The following is a 21,195-nucleotide window of genomic DNA, read 5'->3' on the forward strand; positions in this document are numbered from 1 at the left end:
AGATCTATATACATATACATATCAAGATCTATACACATGTACATATCAAGATCTATATACACATACATATCAAGATCTATACACATGTACATATCAAGATCTATACACATGTACATATCAAGATCTATACACATGTACATATCAAGATCTATACACATGTACATATCAAGATCTATACACATGTACATATCAAGATCTATACACATGTACATATCAAGATCTATATACACATACATATCAAGATCTATACACATGTACATATCAAGATCTATACATGATGTGGAGATGCCGGTGATGGACTGGGGTTGACAATTGTAAACAATTTTACAACACCAAGTTATAGTCCAGCAATTTTATTTTAAATTCACAAGCTTTCGGAGATTTTCTCCTTCCTCAGGCAAATGTTTCAAGATCTCCTTGAAGCCTACGCATTTATACATATTGAACAATAATAAATGGTGTTTACAGACTGCCCCTGCAACTGCCCGTTGCCAAGGCAATCACCGTGTTCAGACAGAGAGGTGTTACCTGCAGAACCAAAGATACACAAAGCCAACACACCCGGACGTCCCATCGTATCAGGCAACGGAACCCTGTGTGAGAACCTCTCTGGATACATCGAGGGCATCCTGAAACCCATCGTACAGGGAACCCCCAGCTTCTGTCGTGACACTACAGACTTCCTACAAAAACTCAGTACCCACGGACCAGTTGAACCAGGAACACTTCTCACCACGATGGACGTCTCGGCACTATACACCAGTATCCCCCACGATGACGGCATCGCTGCGACAGCATCAATACTCAACACCAACAACAGCCAATCTCCGGAAGCCATCCTACAACTCATCCGCTTCATCCTGGATCACAATGTCTTCACCTTCGATAACCAGTTCTTTACCCAAACACACGGAACAGCCATGGGGACCAAATTCGCACCCCAATACGCCAACATTTTCATGCACAAGTTCGAGCAGGACTTCTTCACTGCACAAGACCTCCAACCAACACTATACACCAGATACATCGACGACATTTTCTTTCTATGGACCCACGGCAAGGAATCACTAAAGGGACTACACGATAACATCAACAAGTTCCATCCCACCATCAAGCTCACCATGGACTACTCCTCAGAATCAGTTTCTTTCTTGGACACACGAATCTCCATCAAAGACGGGCACCTCAGCACCTCACTCTACCGCAAGCCCACGGACAACCTCACGATGCTCCACTTTTCCAGCTTCCACCCTAACCACGTCAAAGAGGCCATCCCCTATGGACAGGCCCTGCGAATACACAGGGTCTGCTCAGACGAGGAGGAACGCGATGGACACCTACAGACGCTGAAAGACGCCCTAGTAAGAACGGGATATGACGCTCGACTCATCGATCGACAGTTCCGACGGGCCACAGCAAAAAATCGCATAGACCTCCTCAGGAGACTAACACGGGACGCAACCAACAGAGTACCCTTTGTCGTCCAGTACTTCCCCGGAGCGGAGAAACTACGCCATGTTCTCCGCAGCCTTCAACATGTCATCAATGAGGACAAACACCTCGCTATGGCCATCCCCACACCTCCACTACTCGCCTTTAAACAGCCACCCAACCTCAAACAGACCATCGTTCGCAGCAAACTACCTAGCTTTCAAGAGAACAGCGTCCACGACGCCACACAACCCTGCCACGGTAACCTCTGCAAGACATGCCAGATCATCGACACAGATACCACCATCACACGAGATGACACCACCCACCAGGTGCATGGTTCATACTCCTGTGACTCAGCCAACGTTGTCTACCTCATACGTTGCAGGAAAGGATGCCCCAGAGCATGGTACATTGGCGAGACCATGCAGACGCTGCGACAACGGATGAACGGACACCGCGCAACAATCGCCAAACAGGAGGGTTCCCTCCCAGTCGGGGAACACTTCAGCAGTCATGGACATTCATCCACCGACCTTCGGGTAAGCGTACTCCAAGGCGGCCTTCGAGACACACGACAACGCAAAATCGTCGAGCAGAAATTGATAGCCAAGTTCCGCACCCATGAGGACGGCCTCAACCGGGATCTTGGGTTCATGTCACGCTACACGTTACCCCACCAGCGAACAAATGTTATCTGTTTTTAATATAATGGGTCATTTGCTGGCTCTCTCTGCCTTCCGGATGTTTCTGCCTCTCTCTGTGTTTTTTTTTTCTCTGTTTTTTTTCCCTGTTTGTTTTTTTATTGAATGTGTATTCGGAGGTTCTGCAGGTAACACCTCTCTGTCTGAACACGGTGATTGCCTTGGCAACGGGCAGTTGCAGGGGCAGTCTGTAAACACCATTTATTATTGTTCAATATGTATAAATGCGTAGGCTTCAAGGAGATCTTGAAACATTTGCCTGAGGAAGGAGAAAATCTCCGAAAGCTTGTGAATTTAAAATAAAATTGCTGGACTATAACTTGGTGTTGTAAAATTGTTTACAAAAGATCTATACACACATACATATCAAGATCTATACACATATACATATCAAGATCTATACACACATACATATCAAGATCTATATACATATACATATCAAGATCTATACACATATACATATCAAGGTTAACATTCAGAAATAGGTCCAGAAAGGAGACTAAACATTCACCCAAAGGAGCAGGCAGAGTTGTGGAATAGTTCTGCAGTACTGAGAGAGCACTGCGTGGTTAGAGACACTGTACCTCAGATAAGAAGTTAAACTGAGGCCCTATCTACCGATTCAGGTGAATGATAGGATCCCCGGCACTATTTGAAGAAGAGCCGGGAGATCTCCTCGTGTCTTGGCTTCCATTCCAACCTCAGCTAATATCACCACAAACTGGTGAATTCACTTCATTGATGATCCCGAGACATTACTGGTGCAAAATGGCTGCTGCATTCCACAATAGTCACTCCACTCCAAAAAAAAATTGAGACACATGCTTTGAGATGTTTGAAATATTCATTTATCTTATGTTAGCAGGGAAAATCATCGAAGTGGACAGTATAAGTCAGCTGTCGACAAAACTGGATGTATTTCTGGAGAGATACAGTGAGGAGGTGGGCTCAATCCAAGAAAAGGGGACAGGGCTGTTAATGACCTTAACCTGAGTTAATGACCTTCCTCTGTTGGTAAAACTTATCAAAAGATGAGTTTAGCTGAAGGAGGCCCTTCAGTGCCTTTAATCTCACCCTTCCACAATACCAACTGTCTTCCCATTACAGCAGCTACACATTAAATGAATCTATGCGAAGAATTACCTCCAGGGTTCCCTTGGTTGGCTGCACTAATTTGGGCAGAAAACCTGAATACACCATAAACGGGACAGCGCCTGAGGAAATTCCCAGTACTTGTGTCTGACTCATCCATTATTACTGGCGAGTTGTTCCTGCCATTGATTACCCAGTGTAAAATATTTCCGGACACCTGACCTAAGATTTCCACACTCAATCCTTAACATATGTTCTCCTGGCCATGTGTTCCTAAAACCAAACATTTCAAACTGGTCTCTCACAGTCAACATTACTGCCGGTCTCTCACAGTCAACATTACTGCCGGTCTCTCACAGTCAACATTACTGCCGGTCTCTCACAGTCAACATTACTGCTACTTGCTGCATAATCACTGATTATGACTGCGCAAGATTCAGATGGTAAACAGCTGATGGATTGGGCCACTGTAACTCACTACCACATGGATATGTTTACCTTCTCACTTACACCCACACAAGTAGTAACCTGGATCCAGAGTTAGAACATGATCCAGGGGACTGGGAGACTGACAGATGATCTAATTAATTGGTTTAAGTAGTTCTCACTTGATGTAGCTGTGATACACAGCACCCCATACTCCCTGCTGCTCTGCATCTGTCACTCTGTTCTAATGAAGACAGTATTTTTGTGAATTTTCAGCTCAGTGTAAACCTTTGTGGCTTCTGCTCCCACCACTGCAAAAGTTGCCCGTGAGGAGTGTAGGAGAGTTTTCCTCATACCCTCGACGCACGGACCATGCAAGTGTGCTCCTGTTGGGACCCTTAGGTCGACCGTTACCTGCCCTTCTCCTGATGGTGCTGACTCGTTCCTCAGGTTCCTGGGCACTTCCAGCAGGGAAAGCAATCAGGAGCGGGAGCCCGGGCTGGCTCACCCTTCCCTAACACAAAGATGTTAAAACCAGTTGTAGCAGCGACCCATTTGAGACCAGTTAACTCAGAATCGACAGGGAATGAACCTGGGCCTGTAGGCCTCAGGTACACTCTGGCTTAACCAGCTGAGTTGTTATGATGTGTATCTGCAAGGCCAATTGTAGTGGCTAAGGATGCCAATGGGGTAAGTCAATGGGATAAGAAATTCCAATTCTGTGCTGGCTATTCCATAATTTTCCACCAATTAAAGTGAATGGCGAGTGCGGGATCAGAATTTCTAGTCCAACAACAATTTGCATTTATATCGTGTCTTCAACGTCGTAAGATGTCCCAAGGTGCTTCACAGGAGCATTATCAAACAAAATCAAGCCACATAAGGAGATATTAGGACAGGTTACCATAAGCTTGGTCAAAGAGGTTTTAAGGAGCGTCTTAAAGGAGGAGAGAGGTAGAGAAGCAGAGAGGTTTAAGGAGGGAATTCCAGAGCTTAGGGCCTAGGCAGCTGAAGGCCTAGTCTGCTGCAAACACGGTGTGAAAAAGATAAAAACTGTTTTAACTAAATATGTGAATGTCCACAGGGCTTACAATTCAAGAGCTCCCCAGCAGGCAAATGTGGTACTCAGTCATGCAAACTGAGATGGTCCAGGATTGGATAACCAGCCTGCACTTGAGTTATGTGATCCTAGGCAGAGTAGTAATAGGGATTCTGGGCTAGAGAGGAGAACAGTTTTAAAGTCAGCCAGGGGTTCCTGCTCCCGATTGCTATCCAGTGAACCTTGCTAGAGGTGCTTGTTTGCGGATATCAGATGAGTGTATCGGACTTGCCCTGCATGCTCTCATAGTTAAACAGTCGGGCAATAATTTTTCACTGCACTCACACATGGAGAATGGATAACTGGCTGGTCCTAGTGGGACTGTAACCCAGCTCAAAGGAGGAGGAGGAACTGGGAAAATTAATTAAAAGACTTGCATCTATATAGGACCTATCATGACCTCAGGGTCCCAATGTACTTTATGGCCAATTAAGTACTTTTGAAGTGTAGTCACTGTTGTCATGTAGAAAACGCGGGAGCTAATTTGCGCACAGCAAGATCCCACAAACAGCAATGTGATAATGATCAGATAATCAGTTTCAGTGATGTTGGTTGAGGGATAAATATTGGCCAGGACACCCGGGAGAACTCTCTGCTATTCTTCGAAATAGTGACATGGGATCTATTACATCCACCTGACGATACCTCTGACAGCGCAGCACTCCCTCAGTACTGCACCGGTAGCATCAGCCTATATTATGGGCTTGAGTCTCTGGAGTAAAAGAAATGAATGTGTGATCCACAGTGGAAAGATAAACAGGAAGGGGAGCCCTGCTGGGAAGATGTGTTTATGACAAAAAGAATATAGCAGTGTGCAGTTGCAGGTGCAGCGTGGCTGAGACACTGCCTGGTGTGCAGGCTTTTCGTGACTTAGTGCAGTTGATGCAGTGCCAGTGTGGAGACAGCCTGGCACCGCACAGGGCAACAGCTCAGCAAGCAGCAGTGGAGGAGATGATCACTGCATCATTAAATTAACAGGCCAGTATGTGCACAAAAGGTCTGCCATCTGCTACACACCGTCAGTCTCAGACAACCTGACTTACTGGTTAGTGGCCCTGTGCAACAAGATGCATCCAAATTCTCCATCCAAGGTTCAGCAGCAGTGTTGAGAAGGGTGAGGGGCTGGGCTAGATCTGGTCTGGCAGCATGTGGGGTTGGGTGGGGTGAGGGGGTTCGTCAGCTTCGCTCACTGTGACGATCAGGTGGGGGAGTGACAGGAGGCTGGAGGTGGAAACTTGTTTCTCACTGCAACACCAGTAGCTCTGGAAGTGGCAGTATGGGCTACAGCGCAATGCAGCTGGAGGCACATGGTAACAGTGACACACAAGGACAGGAAGAAATGTGCACGGCCAAGGTGTGGTTACAATGCAAGTCACAAGTGTCCGCACCCTGCAAGTGGCAGCTCTGGCACCGCCCTCCTGCTTTTGGCTCGGGCGAAATTTTCTGGGGTTTTCTCCCCCGAATTTCCTCCCCTATTTTTCCATATCAGGGTACGGTTCCACGGGTACAGAATACCCCCGTGGCACCCCAGCTGACCGACTGTCCTTCATTTGTGAGCACAGTGAGCGATGAGGATTATTTGACTGCCAGAGGCTTCACAGCCGAGTCTGATCTTATCCTCCACTTGGCGTCCACACACATACACTTTTCAGCAAGAGTCACTGGACAGATAGCAGTAGGGCGGGGGGGGGGACTGACTGATTTCCCCACCCTAGCCCAGTGACACCAAAGGCAATTGTATTGCCCCCACTGGCTCTCAGATTGAGATCAGCTAACTCAGTAGGGACTGGGGACTGAACTTGGGACCATGTACCTGTATGGCCCAGATATACACAGAGTATCTCCGCCGCTACCTCAGCTCATCTGCTGCTGAAACCCTCATCCATGCCTTTGTTACCTCCTCTATTCCAATGGTCTTCTGGCCGGCCTCCCACCTCCATAAACTTGAGTTCATCAAAAACTCTGCTGTCCATATTCTAACTCACAGCAAGTCCCGTTCACCCATCACCCCTGTGCTCGCTGACCTACATTGGCTCCCGGTCCGGGAACGCCTCGATTTTAAAATGCTCATCCTTGTGTTCAAATCCCTCCATGGCCTCGCTTCTCCCCATTTCTGTAACCTCCTCCAGCCCTACAACCCTCCGAGATCTCTGCGCTCCTCCAATTCTTGCCTCTTGCACATCCCCAATTTTAATCTCTCCACCATTGGCGGCTGTGTCTTCAGCTGCCTTGGCCCTAAGCTCTGGAATTCCCTCCCAAAACCTCTCCACCTCTCTCTCTTCCTTTAAGTCGTGCCTTAAAACCAACCTCTTTGACCAAGCTTTTGATCACCTGGGCTAATATCTCCTCATGTGGATGTTGAAGGCACTATTTAAATGCAAGCTGTTGTTATAGCATTAATTTCATCGTGATCACAGTTAACTGCTACAAATCAACACTTGATCCTTTGAAGGGTGTAAGGGCTGAGGCACCCACTTCACTCCAGAGATTCTGACCTTAGTGAATGATTATCAAATTCCTGGCCTTGGGAACTCAGCACATCATATCCGTCAATTTTGGTCAGGCAATCGAGACAGACCACCATTCAGACAGAAGGTGCTTCATCTCAGCTGGAAAAACAAACCTTACACCTGGCTTATTTCCACCTCCCACTGGCCAGTCAGAAGGCTGTGAGTGGTTGTGCAGGTTGAGCCCAATCTCACTGCTCTCCCTCTGCTTATCGTGCACAATCTACGCTGGTGATGTCGCCACTCTGCCACAGGATCCAGAAACCGTCATGGAGCATGTTGTAACACTACAAGACTACAGCATCAGCAAGGGCAGAGAAATACTATTTGAACTTAAACATTATACATTAGAAAACCATCTTGGAATACCCCCTCCTGAGAGGAATGAATACATTTGCATCTGCAGATCAGATTCGAGGTACTTGTCGGGTTGTAAGTTTCTGTAGCCATGACCAATTGTGAGTTTTAATAAAACTGTCATTAACAAAGACTGGTCACTTCAAAAAAAAATAAACAAGCTGTTAATTAGCAGCCCGTCAGCAAATATACATTAATAAAGCTGTGAGAGAGACATCCCACATTAACTAATGGTGAGGACGTTTAAATACAATCACATTTGAAGCTAATACTGCAATTGTGAGGCCCGACTGAGAAACCAGTGATGCATCTCCTGTCTGTAAACCCACAGCAGATGGGAGCTTCTCTGCTTTGCCAGCATAGATGAGTCCATTAGAAAGAATCTCCCAACCTGGGTTAATGCACAATGATCTGGAAGGCTTCATCCACTCGATGTTGAATCAGCAATCTGAGTCACGGTGGTGATGGTGGAGCTGCAGGCAAGTGCGAGGAAATAGAATAAGCTAGCTGTTTGCACTCCCGATAGCAACCCAACAGAGTTTGAGAGTGTGTGTGTGTGTGTGTGTGTGTGTGTGTGTGTGTGCCAGTGTGTCCCTGTTCCTGTGCCCGTGCCTGTGTGCCTCTGTCTATGTGCCTGCACCGCTGCGCCTGCACCCCTGTCTCTGTGTCTGTGCCAGTGTGTCTATGCCAGGATGTGTGTCAGTGTATGTGCCAGTGTGCCTGAACCAGTGTGTGAATCTGTGCCTGTGCCAGTGTGTGCCTGTGTATGCCAGTATGTGTCTGTATGTGCCAGTATATGTGTGTGTGTGTGTGTGTCAGTGTATGTCTATGCCAGTATGTGTATGCCTGTCTGCCTGTGCCAGTGTGTCTGTACCAGTGTGTGTCTGTGCCAGTGCCTGTGCCAGTATGTGGGTCTATGCCAGTATGTGTGTGCCTGTGCCAACGAGCGCGCATGTGTGCGTGCCAGTGTGTGCCTGTGTGTGCCTGTGCTAGTGTGTGTGGCTATGCCAGTCTGTGGGATGTGCCGGTGTGTGGGTGTGCCCCAATATGTGTGCCTGTGTCTGTGCCATTGTGTGTCTGTGCCAGTGTGTTTGTGCCTGTGTGCCAGTGTGCCTGTGCCAGTGTGTCGATGTGTGACTATGCCAGTCTATGTATGTGTATGCCTGTGCCAGTGTGTCTGTGCATCGGTGCCAGTGTGCATGTGTGCCAGTGCGCATGCATGTGCCGGTGTGTACCAGTGCCTGTCTGTGTGTCTGTGCCTTTGTGTGCCAGTGTGTGTCTGTGCCTATGCCATTGTCTGTGCCTATGCCAGTGTGTGCACACATGCCAGTCTGTATGTGGCTGTGCATTTGTGTATGCTAGTATGTGTCTGTATGTGCCAGTATGTGTGTGTGTGTGTGTGTGTGTCTATGCCAGTACGTGTATGCCTGTGTCTGCCTCTGCCAGTGTCTGCCTGTGCCAGTGTGTTTGTCTGTGCCCATGTGTGGGGGTGTGCCAGTCTATGTGTCCGTGTGTCTGTGCCTTTGTGTGTGTGCCAGTGTGTGTCTGTGCATGTGCGTGTGTGTGTATGCCAGTGTGTGTATCTGTTCCTCTGCCATTGTGTGCCGGTGTGCCTTTCTATGCCAATGCACATGTGCCAGTGCCAGTTTGTGTGCGCCAGCGCCAGTCTGTGTGTGTTTGTGCCTGTGCCAGTATATGTACCTGTGCCAGTGCCTATGCCAGTGTGCACTCGTCATTGTGTGTCTGTGCCAGTCTGTGTGCCAGTGTGTCTGTGCCTGTGTGGTGTGTTTGGCAGTGTATGTATCTGTGCCAGTGTGTATCTGTGTCCATGTGTATATCTGTGCCAGTGTTTATCTGTGCCTGTGCCAGTGTGTGTGCCAATGTGTGCCAGTGTGCCGATGCATGTTTCTGTGCCAGTCTATGTATGTGTGCCTGTGCTAGTGTCTGTGTGTCTGTGCTAGTGTCTGTGCTAATTTGTGTGTCTGTGCCAGTGTGTGTCAGTGTGTCTGTGAGTGCGTGTGCCTGTGCCAGTGTGTCTGTGCCAGTGTTAGTTTGTGCCTGTGCCTGTGTGCCAGTGTGTCTGTACCAGTGTGCCTGTGCCAGTGCATGTGTGTGTGTGCCAGTGTGTTTGTGCCTGTTTGTATGTGCCAGTGCATGTGTCACTGCATGTGCCTATGCCAGTATATGTGTAACTCTGCCTGTGCCAGTGTGTCTGTGCCTGTCTATGCCAGTGCATGTGTCTATGCCAGTGCACGTGTGCCTGTGCCAATGTGTCTGTGCGTGGCTGTGCCTTTGTGTGTGTGTGTGGCAGTGCCTTTGTGTATGTGTGTGTGTGTGTGTGGCTGTGCCTTTGTGTATGTGTGTGTGTGTGTGTGTGTGTGTGGCTGTGCCTTTGTGTGTGCCAGTGTGTGTGTATCTCAGTGCCTCTGCCTATGCAAGTGTGCCTGTGCCATTGTGTGCATGTCTCTGCCAGTGCGTGTGGCTGTGCTAGTGTGTCTGTGCCAGTGTGTGCGTCTATGCCAGTATGTCCATGTTTGTGTGTGCCTGTATCAGCGTGTGTGCGCCTGTATCAGCGTGTGTGCGCCTGTATCAGCGTGTGTGTGCGCCAGTCTGTGTGCCTGTGTCAGTGCATCTGCACCGGTGTGTTTGTCTGTACCAGTGTCTAAGCCAGTCTGTGTGCATCTGTGCCAGTCTGTGCGTCTGTGCCAGGGTGTGTGCCAGTGTATGCAAGTGACTGTGCCAGTGTATGCAAGTGTCTGTGCCAGTGCGTGTGTCTGCGCCAGTGCACATCAGTGCCTGTGCGTGCCAGTATCTGTGTGTGCTAGTGTGTGTCTGTGCCAGTGTGTGTGTGCCTGTGTGTGTGTGTGTTAGCTAAGCACAGTTTGACTTCGACCCCCATCCTCGAATAGCCTGCTGATATCACCTGAGATCATGAGGTAGTTAATATAACTGATGAGGATATTTAGAAATATTTGATGAAGTCCCTTATTGATGCTTTTAAAAGATGATTATTGCCTGTGAAGCTTAGCCAGCTGGATTAAAAAGAGGCCTGTCCATTTCACATCACTCGCTGCTTTCTATTCATGAGCCACTGTCTGGGAAATAGCGGGCAGAGAAATAGTGACCAGCGGAGTTCTGCAGGGATCTGTTTGTAAGTGACTACAGAAGAAGAGGCTTCTGATAATCTCGTACTATTTGTTGAATATATTAATCCAAACAAAGTGGCTAGGTGAGCAGTGTAAGGTCGATCAATAGCATCTGGACCAATTAAGCAAATAGACTGAGGAATGGCAGATGGACTTTAAAGTTGATATATAAATGCACATTGGAAAATGAAGCATGAAATATGTCCATGATTCAGGTCTTATGTTGACTGGATACTTTTAGCGGATGTTCAGTAATCATATACCAGCCAATACACAGTACCCAATGTGCCAGCCAATACACAGTACCCAATGTGCCAGCCAATACACAGTACCCAATGTGCCAGCCAATACACAGTACCCGATGTGCCAGCCAATACACAGTACCCAATGTACCAGCCAATACACAGTACCCAATGCCAACCAATACACAGTAACCCAATATGCCAGCCAATACACAGTACCCAATATGCCAGCCAATACACAGTACCCAATATGCCAGCCAATACACAGGACCCGATATGCCAGCCAATACACAGTACCCGATATGCCAGCCAATACACAGTACCTGATATGCCAGCCAATACACAGTACCTGATATGCCAATCAATACACAGTACCTGATATGCCAGCCAATACACAGTACCCGATATGCCAGCCAATACACAGTACCCGATATGCCAGCCAATACACAGTACCTGATATGCCAGCCAATACACAGTACTCGATATGCCAGCCAATACACAGTACTCGATATGCCAGCCAATACAAGCGTTGAACTCATACCACTTACCGCTTTGAGCTGTTGAATCCCGCTGACCTGTCGGAATACTCGGTCCAGCTCCTGTTCAATCCTCCCCGCCCAGTATTGAATCCTAAGCAGAGAAAAGAGAAAGTTAAAATAACTAAGAAATTAATTATACAAATGACTATAAACTATCAATGTAAGAATCCCTCTGTTCTTCACAGGTAAAAAGGTGAATTTTGGTGTTTTAAATGTCTTATTTTCAGAATTGTACTCAAACTCTACGAAAAGCCAAACTCCAACCTTACAATCAGACCCTTCACCACGACCACCCAAGAAGGTGGCCAGGTGACCAAATCCCGACACAATGCAACTAACCTCAGCCAGCACGACACACAACACTTTTAGTACAGCTAGCTCCCATACTAAAAGGTGTAACACTACAATTTTTTGAAAGGTTCCAGCCAGTGTCTGAGATGCAGCCAAAGCCAATCACCGCGCTTAAAAGTCTCCAAGTCAACCTACTGAGGAATCTACACAAGATGGGTTTCTGTTTGGCTTGGATAGGGAATTGGTTGTGAGGTAGGAGTCAGAGAGTAGGGATAATGAGTATGTACTCAAATTGGCAGGATGTGAATAGTGGTGTCCCCCAGGGATCTGTACTGGGGCCTCTCAGCTTTTCACTATATTTAGAAATGACTTGGATGAAGGAATAGAGAGTTGTATATCCAAGTTTGCTGATGACACTAAGTTAGGTGGCACAGTGCAGATGGGAGCAGGGAGTTGCAAAGGGACAGACAGATTAAGTGAGTGGGCAAAACTGAGGCGGATGGAGTTCAATGTGAGAAAATGTGAGGTCATCCACTTTGGCCCTTGAAAGAGAAATCAGAGTATTTTTAAATGGTGAGAAGCTCAGAACTGTGGAGGAGCAGACAGATTCAGGGGTCCAAGTACAGAAATCACTAAAAACTAGTGCACAGGTTCAAAAAATAATTAAAACGGCTAATGGAATGTTGGTCTTTATCTCGAAAGGGCTGGAATATAAAGGGGTGGAAGTTGTGTTACAGTTATGTTAGACCCTATCTGGAGACTGCATTCAGTTCTGGGCACCGCATCTCAGGAAGGATATATTGGTCTTGGAGAGGGTGCAGTGCAGATTCACCAGAATGATACCGGGACGAAAAGGGTTAAATTATGAGGACAGGTTGCACAGACTAGGCTTGTATTCCCTCGAGTATAGAAGATTAAGGGGTGATCTAATTGAGGTGTTTAAGATGATTAAAGGAGTGGAAAGGGTAAATAGAGAGAAACTATTTCCTCTGGTGGGGGTATCCAGAACAAGGGGACATAACCTTAAAATTAGAGCTAGGCCGTTCAGGGGTGATGTCAGGAAGCACTTCTTTGCACAAAGGGGAGTGGGAATCTGGAACTCTCTCCCCAGAAAGCTGTTGAGGCTGGGGGTCAATTGAAAATTTCAAAACTGAGATTGATAGATTTTTGTTAGGTAAGGGTATTAAGGGATATGGAACCAAGGCAGATAGATGGAGTTAAGATACAGATCAGCCAAGATCTAATTGAATAGCAGAACAGGCTCGAGGGGCTGAATGGCCCATTACTGTTCTCTGTTCGCCTAAAGGAGTGCACACTCCCTCCATAGAGACATACTGCACTTAACCAAGACCAGAGAACTGAGGTGCAGATCGGCAAGAGCCGAGGTTTAGGAACCCCCGAGGCATAGGGGTACTGCAGGAATTTAACCAGCTAAAATTGCAAAGTGTACTAGCACAGAGCACTGTTCAGCTCCCTGCTGCCTGTCCAGCTAGGACCAACCTACTCAGTGCACAGGCTTGAAGGGCTGTCTGGAGCCATATGGGAGGAATCCCAGGACCCTGTAACAGGTCTACATCTTCAGCTCCATCAATGTACAAGGCTGCTTTCTCAACCATCATGAGTGCCCTGGAGTAGTGCAGGGCTGCCTGCATCAAGTACTGGATTATTGAATGTGTCACAGAGGATCAACTCCGCTTCAATCAGCCAATGCCGAGCAATTCACCTCAAAGCTAAATCAACCCTGAAACTTACCTTCCCTCCTCCCCAAGGAGGAGAGTCACTAGCTGGTAAAGAACTGACAAACCTGGGTTTCAGCCCTCGCCAGACAGACAGAAGGTACCAGGAACTACTGCTCATACGGCAGCACAACTCACCATAAAAGGTGTGAGGGCATTGTCCCATCTCCCTGACCATAGCATGGAGAAGCACCACACCTCATTGGATTCCACCAGGCGTAAGTGTAAAGCTTCAGCACCAACTACTTTACTCTGCAACCCAATAAAGGTAGCCACCAAATCCTCCATGTAATGCCCTCCAGTAGCTCTCAGCCCAAGCCTCAAGGTTTCCTCAACATGCCGCAAACCAGGTTTTACTCATCGCCAGCAGTTTAATCTAGGTCCTCAAGTAAGGGCTTTAGTAGAGATAGGCCCACTGTGAGGGAGAATTCCCCCTTCAAAGCCTCAGGTGCCACATCAAAGTAGTCGGAGTCCTCTCTCTTTAAAACAGTTTCTCCTTTATGCCTCACAGTTTGGTCCTAGACCTTTGCACAAGGGCCATAGGAGGCTTTCTCTTTGCCTGCCTAAGAAGTCTGAACCATGAAACATTTGGACATACTTCTTCTTCACCCCAATACCCTTCACTGGGACTTTGCGTTCACTGAAAAATGACGAGAAAGACAAGAGCAGCCTTCACCCCTTCTCAGCGTGGTCCCAAAGGACTCTGTCCAGACTAAAGTTTTCATCCATCATAACCCCCAGGTACCAAAATGAAACAAACTGGGACAGATGCCCCTTATATCTTCCAAAAAATACCTTTGAGATCCTCTCTTGAACCATGCAGTACCACCATATCCTACCGGTTAGCCATTGTGCCAAATGGCAGGTGGAGTGCCACCGACTCCACCCCACACATCATCAACAAAAAGAATTTTCCTTCAGAAATGCCCAGGACAGACATATAGACCATTACTTATGGTGCTTTCCATCATCTGATTGATTAACCCATTGATAGAACGGGCAAGAGTGGATAAGCTAGTCTCAGTCATCTTTCGAGAGAGATAATGTCAATGAGTCTCTCATCTACCCCTAAGATTTGATTATGTACTCTCAAAGCTTCCATTTTCTTCAGAGGGCCACATTAAATGCTGGGTCGAAAGCTTTGCGAAAACAAGAAAACTGATGAAAGTAATGTGTGTGGGTTTCCACTGAGCCTGAGGGGAAGTGAGCTGTCTTAGTGATGGATATGATGCGGGGTTTAAAGCCAAGATCAGCATCGAACAGGTTGTTTGCAGTCTGGTCCAGGGGATGTATTGGTTGTGATCTTCCAAAATGCCCTAGATTCCAGAACGGTCCCCGTGGATTGGAAGGTAACAAACGTGACCCCGCTATTCAAGAAAGGAGGGAGAGAGAAAACAGGGAACTACAGGCCAGTTAGCCTGACATCAGTAGTCAGGAAAATGCTGGAATCCATTATTAAGGACGTAGTAATGGAGCACTTAGAAGATCATAATATGATTAGGCAGAGTCAACATGGTTTTATGAAATGGAAATCGTGTTTGACAAATCTATTAGAGTTTTTTGAGGATGTAACTAGAAGGGGAACCAGTGGATGTCGTATATTTGGATTTTCAAAAGGCATTCAATAAGATGCCACATAAAAGGTTGTTACACAAGATATGTTGGGGGTTGGGGATAATATATTAGCATGGATAGAGGATTGGTTAAAGGACAGAAAACAAGAGTAGGGATAAATGGATCATTCTCAGGTTGGCACTCTGTAACTAGTGGGGTGCCGCAAGGATCGGTGCTTGGGCCTCAGCTATTTACAATCTATATTAATGACTTAGATGAAGGGACCGAATGTAATGTATCCAAGTTTGCTGACGATACAAAGCTCGGTGGGAAAGTAAACTGTGAGGAAGACACAATGTTATCTTATTGAAACATATAAAATTCTGACACGGGCGAGACAGACTGGATTTAGGGAGGATCTTTCCCCTGGCTTGGGGGGTCCAGAACGAGGGGTCACAGTCTCGGGATACGGGGTAGGACATTTAGGACTGAGATGAGGAGAAATTTCTTCACTCAGAGGGTGGTGAACCTGTGGAATTCTCTACCACTGAAGGCTGTGGAGGTCAAGTCACTGAATATATTTAAGAAGGAGCTGGATAGATTTCTAGACACAAAAGGCATGAAGGAGTATGGGGAGAGAGCGGGAATATGGTATTGAGATAGAGGATCAGCCATGATCATATTGAATGTAGGAGCAGGCTTGAAGGGCCGAATGGCCTACTCCTGCTCCTATTTTCTACGTTTCTATGTTTCTATAACACAAAGAGTCTGCAATGGGAAAAAGACAGGTTAAGTGAGTGGGCAAGAAGGTGGCAGATGTAGTATAATGTGGGGAAATATGAGGTTATTCATTTTGGTAGGAAGAATAGAAAAACTGAATATTTTTTAAATGGTGATGTTCAGAGAGAATTGGGTGTTGTTGTACATGAAGTACAGAAAATTAATATGCAGCTACAGCAAGCAAATAGGAAGGCAAATAGTATTTTGGCCTTTATTGCAAGGGGGTTGGAGTACAAGAGTAATGAATCCTTGCTGCAATTGTACAAGGCTTTGGTGAGACCACACCTGGAGCACTGCATACAGTTTTGTTTTCCTTACCTAAGGAAGGATATACTTGCCTTAGAGGTGGTGCAACGAAGGTTCACTAGATTGATTCCTGGGATGAGAGGGTTGCCCTATGAGGAGAGGTTGAGTAGAATGGGTCTATACGCTAGAGTTTAGAAGAATGAGAGGTGATCTCATTGAAAAACATAAGATTCTGAGGGGGCTCGACAGGGTAGATAGTAAGAGGCCATTTCCCTTGGCTGGAGAGTCTAGAACTAGGGGGCAGAGTCTCAGGATAAGGGGTCGGCCATTTAGGACTGAGATGAGAAGGAATTTCTTCACTCAGAGGGTAGTGAATCTTTGGAATTCTCTACCCCAGAGGGCTGTGGTTGCTTAGTTGTTGAGTATATTCAAGGCTGAGATGGATAGATTTTTGGACTCTGGGGGAATTAAGAGATATGGGGATGGGAGGGGGAAAGTGGAGTTGAGGTCGAAGATCAGCCATGATCTGAATGAATATGGCCCTTCAAGCAGGCTCGAGGGGCTGTATAGACCACTCCTTCTCCTATTTCTTATGTTCAACCTGAGGATGAGCAGGAGAATGGAGTCAGATGTAAGGGATCAGTGTTTGTGGCAGGGATTATGCTGTAAAAGTACTGACGCTCACTGTTATTCACGTGCAAATCAAACAGTAACTTGCAGCGACCGCACACGTGCAGTTAAACGCGGAAATCGGGAAGTTGCTGTTCGAGATGTGATGCTCCTCCAAAAGCTGCTTGAAAGCAGCATCTCGCTGTCTGACTCCTCGTTCAAATGTATTGAACAGCGAGAAGTTCCTGTACTGACCTCATAGATATGGACTGAACTCGCCAAAAAAAGTTAGGGCCTGTCCATTCCAGTGTAAGTATCATTTTAACAGCGTGGTAAGTCTTAATTACTGCCAAACAATCTCTCTGGCAATGAAAATTAACGTTTACAAGTGTGGAGTCTCATTCCTTCAGATCTGTTTCTGAATTCAATCTTTCTTTCCCTCTCTTTATTTCACTTTCTGTACCTGATTTGACATTGAATTCACTATTCTAACTTACACTTCCTGATTCAGTCTCTGTGCTGTTATTAACGATACCTGAATCTGATTGTTTCAGGAGATACTTGCCCTGTTCACACAGGTCCTAAATGCTCTGTCGAGGCCACTGCCCCATTTGGCTATCCCATTGACAGGAACTTGCGATGCAAAAGCTCACAGAATGTCTAGGGGCAAGTGCAAGTCTAATGAACAGCTGGCACCATTCGATCGCTGCTCACAGCTGGAGCTGGCCCGTTGAGTTTGGCCTTCCTGATGTTGAGTTGGTGGAAATTGTCTGACAGCGTGGGGGCAAGGAGTCAAAAGAAGTCGAGCTGGGTGTAAGCTGCCTACATAAGGAAGCTGACTCTGTGCCTGTGGATAATGTTGCCAAGGGACAGCACATAGGTAAGGAAGAGGAGGGGGCCAAGGATGGATCATTGGGAGACTCTGGAGGTGATGGTGTAGGGGAAGGAGATGAAGCCATGGATGGAGATATGCTAGCTGCACTCATATAGGGAAAGAATGAATTTGCGTTCATGTAGTGCCTTTCACAACCTCAGGACGCCCAAAGAGCTCCAAGGCTAATGAAGTACTTTTGAAGTGCAGTCACTGTTGTAATGTCGGCAAATGTGACAGCCAATTTGTGCACAGCAAGGTCCCACAAACAGCAATGAGACAAATGACCAGATAATCTCGTTTTGGTGATGTTGGTTGAGGGATAAAAGGTGGCCAGGACACCAGGATAATTCCCCTGCTCTTCTTCCAATAGTGCCACGAGATATTTTACGTCCACCTGAGAGGGTAGATGGGGCCTCGGTTTAACATCTCATCTGAAAGACGGCACCTCCGACAATGCAGCACTTCGTCGGTACTGCACTGGAAGTGTCAGCCTAGATTATGTGCTCAAGTCTCTGGAGTGGGAATTGAACACACGACCTTGTGACTCAGAAGCGAGAATATTACCCACTGAGCCACAGCTGACATCTTTTAGTTTTTCTGCCTGACCAGGGGTGAAAGGTTCTAAAATGAAACATCCATCCACCTTTCTCTTTCAGATGCTGACTGCCCGCTTTGCACTTGCAGCATTTTCTGTTCTTCAAAGAGCTACCACTTAACCAAGGCTGACACTTAATAACGTAAGGATGGAACCATGCAATCGCCATCCCATGCATCTGGACAACAGGAGAGAGGGATTCGACAAGGGTGGCATGTTTGACCGTGTCAAATGTTGCAAGAAGGGGTAATGCACCACAGTCACAGTCGTTCATGACTTTAGCTCGGACAGTTTCAGTATTGTGAGGAGGGCAGAAGCCAGACTACAGGGATTCGAACAGAGACTTTTGGGACAGATGGGCATTGAGCAGAGAGGTCACAACACATCTGAAGACCTTGGAGAGAAAAAGGGAGTTTAGAGATGGGGTTGGAGTTAGTTGATTGAGGGTGGCAGGGTCAGAGGAAGCAACAGTGAAAGAAGTAATGAAACAAGGAGCAGGTTAGAGATGTTAACCCCAAGGGGCACATGGGTGAGGTGGCCACCAGGGATCTGAGATTGCTGCTCCGGATGACAGATGCCACGATGGGCATGGCAAAGAATATGAACAGCGGTGCAGAGGGATACAGCAGGCTGGTACAACCATCACCAAAGCTACAATCAATCCCAAAAGTAAACCCAGGGGTGATCCCCATGTCTACACCACGTTCAATGCCTCCTGAACACTACAACTAATCTGACATTTAATTTCATCACAAATCCAATCTCCAATCCAGTAACTGGACTCGAACTTTGAAAGTAATGACTCCTGAAAGGTTCAGCTTAAGGTTCACAATCAGTGTGTTGCTGCTATTCCCAGTTTCCAGTATCACTTTTTCTGACAGCAGTGGTTGGAGCCCAGCAAAAAACAACCTTCTCCACTGTCAAGCTATTCGGACCAAATTCCGACAACAGCCATCTCACTGTGCGTCACGTTGAGATGCTACTGCTGTAGTCACCATGTCCAAGGGTACCCACAGGGATGGTGACTGTTATATTACCATGCCCCTCTCCCAACATACATAAGCAGGGATGGTTGCTGCAGTCACTGTGATGGAGACTCCACCGATGGCAGCAATGATTAATCCACTGATGGAATCTTTGCAAAGTGTCATTTTAAATACCTTAAATCACACAATGTATTTGAGAGCAAGAATATCCAACAATATGCTGTGAGATCAAACTGAAAATGCCAAAATGATATCTATAGACAGGGTCGATGTGCAACTGTAATTTATATTTGAACAATGGCAATTGGGGCTAACTCAAACTGTCATGTACTGCGGTATAGGATGTGCCCAACAATGGGATCTTTCTTCTTTTTCCCTGTTGTAGTTAGAATTAAAACTTATTCAGAACAAATATGTACCCACCACTCCACCTCGGAACATAGATGAAAAACGACCAAGGTCCATCTAGTTCACCTTCTACCATTCTGGTACCAGTCACACGATACAAAGATAATGGAATTGTTGACTAATCATAGCAATCAATCCTTATCAATTAGTCTACAACAGACCCAGACAGGAAGCAAGGAAACCCCCTTCAAGCACAATCCCTGTTCGCTGGTTCTACTATTCTGGACAAGGTGAAACAGCTCATCATGGCCTGATCTGGCCCAGGTCAGCTTGAACATCATTTAATACTCAGACTGGGTATTTACCCTGCAATCTATGAAGACCAGAATACTTGGTACAATACTGAATGCCCAATCCCAACTGTATGCAGTGTACCAAGCACAAACACATTAGTATGCTACTATTTGATCAGATCTAACCTATACATGGCACTATACCATACCCAGGCCAGCATGCTCAGCAGCAGGCCCGTAAATATTTACTGGCTGTTATCCCACAAGTGCGGTACTTTTAAAAATAATAATCATCTTCACCCAAATATCCCACGATAACTCAATCAATCACTACCCTGGGGAGAGACAGCTCGTTAAACGTGACTCATACCAGCTTCAGGTCTACTGAATACAATTTGAGGAAAAATTTAATGTCACCAATTTTATCACCATGACAACCAAGACTACAAAATGGTTGACTAACAGCAGACTGGATACAGAGTTCAGCTAAAATGGGAGGAAGCAAAGAACATCAACCAAGGCTAAAACAACACAGCTAAGGACAGGCACAAAGAAGAAACACAAATTAACATGATTGTAGGGAAGAACTAAGTAAAGTTGACTGTTCACGGAGTATTATCAATGATTTGGATATAGACCGAGAGGGAGTGGTGTCACAATTTGCAGATGATACCAAAATAGGGGCTATAGTTAATTCTTTAGAAAACCAAAGTAAACTACAAAAGGATATTGATATGAGGGAAAGAGCTAATTCATTGTCAGTAAGTATTAGGTGATAGATTCTGGTAAAAATAACAGCAGTAATTATACTGTGAATGGAAGTAGGCTCGGTGCTGTGGGAGAGCAGAGGGATTTGGGGATACAGGTACACAGGACATTAAAGATAAGCAAAGTGTGGCAGGAAGGGACAGAGAGTTTACCAATAATAGTGCATCAGCAAATAAGGTCAAAGCAGGACAAATGGTAAAAAGTCATAATTAAAGGCTCTTTATCTGAACGCACGGAGCATTCGTAACAAGATGGATGAATCAGTTGCACAAATAGAGACTAATGGGTTTGATCTAATAGCCATTACAGAGACATGATTACAAAGTGACCACGGTTGGGAACTAAATATTCCAGGGTTCATGACGTTTAGAAAAGACAGGCAGAATGGAAAAGGAGGGGGTGTAGCCCTGATAATAAAGGATGACATAAAGACAGTGGTGAAAAAGGATCTTGGCTCAAAGATCAGGAAGTAGAATCAGTCTGGGTGGAAATAAGAAATAACAAGGGGCAGAAAACATTGGTGAAGTAGTTTATAGGCCCTCGAATAGTAGTAATACAATTAGACAGAGTAT

General features: G+C 46.2%; 1 protein-coding gene across 2 annotated transcripts in view; it reads right to left on the minus strand.

Annotated features, from left to right (window-relative positions):
* cacna2d2a (calcium channel, voltage-dependent, alpha 2/delta subunit 2a) overlaps nt 1-21,195 on the minus strand; it is a 1,119,650-nt gene that overhangs the window by 1,036,040 nt on the left and 62,415 nt on the right. For both annotated transcript variants that reach the window (XM_067999049.1, XM_067999048.1), the window contains exon 2: nt 11,553-11,634. In XM_067999049.1, coding sequence (XP_067855150.1) covers nt 11,553-11,634 — 82 coding nt within the window. The remainder of the gene's footprint in view (nt 1-11,552; nt 11,635-21,195) is intronic.

Source organism: Heptranchias perlo, chromosome 17 (assembly GCF_035084215.1).
Source record: "Heptranchias perlo isolate sHepPer1 chromosome 17, sHepPer1.hap1, whole genome shotgun sequence".
NCBI lineage: Eukaryota > Metazoa > Chordata > Chondrichthyes > Hexanchiformes > Hexanchidae > Heptranchias > Heptranchias perlo.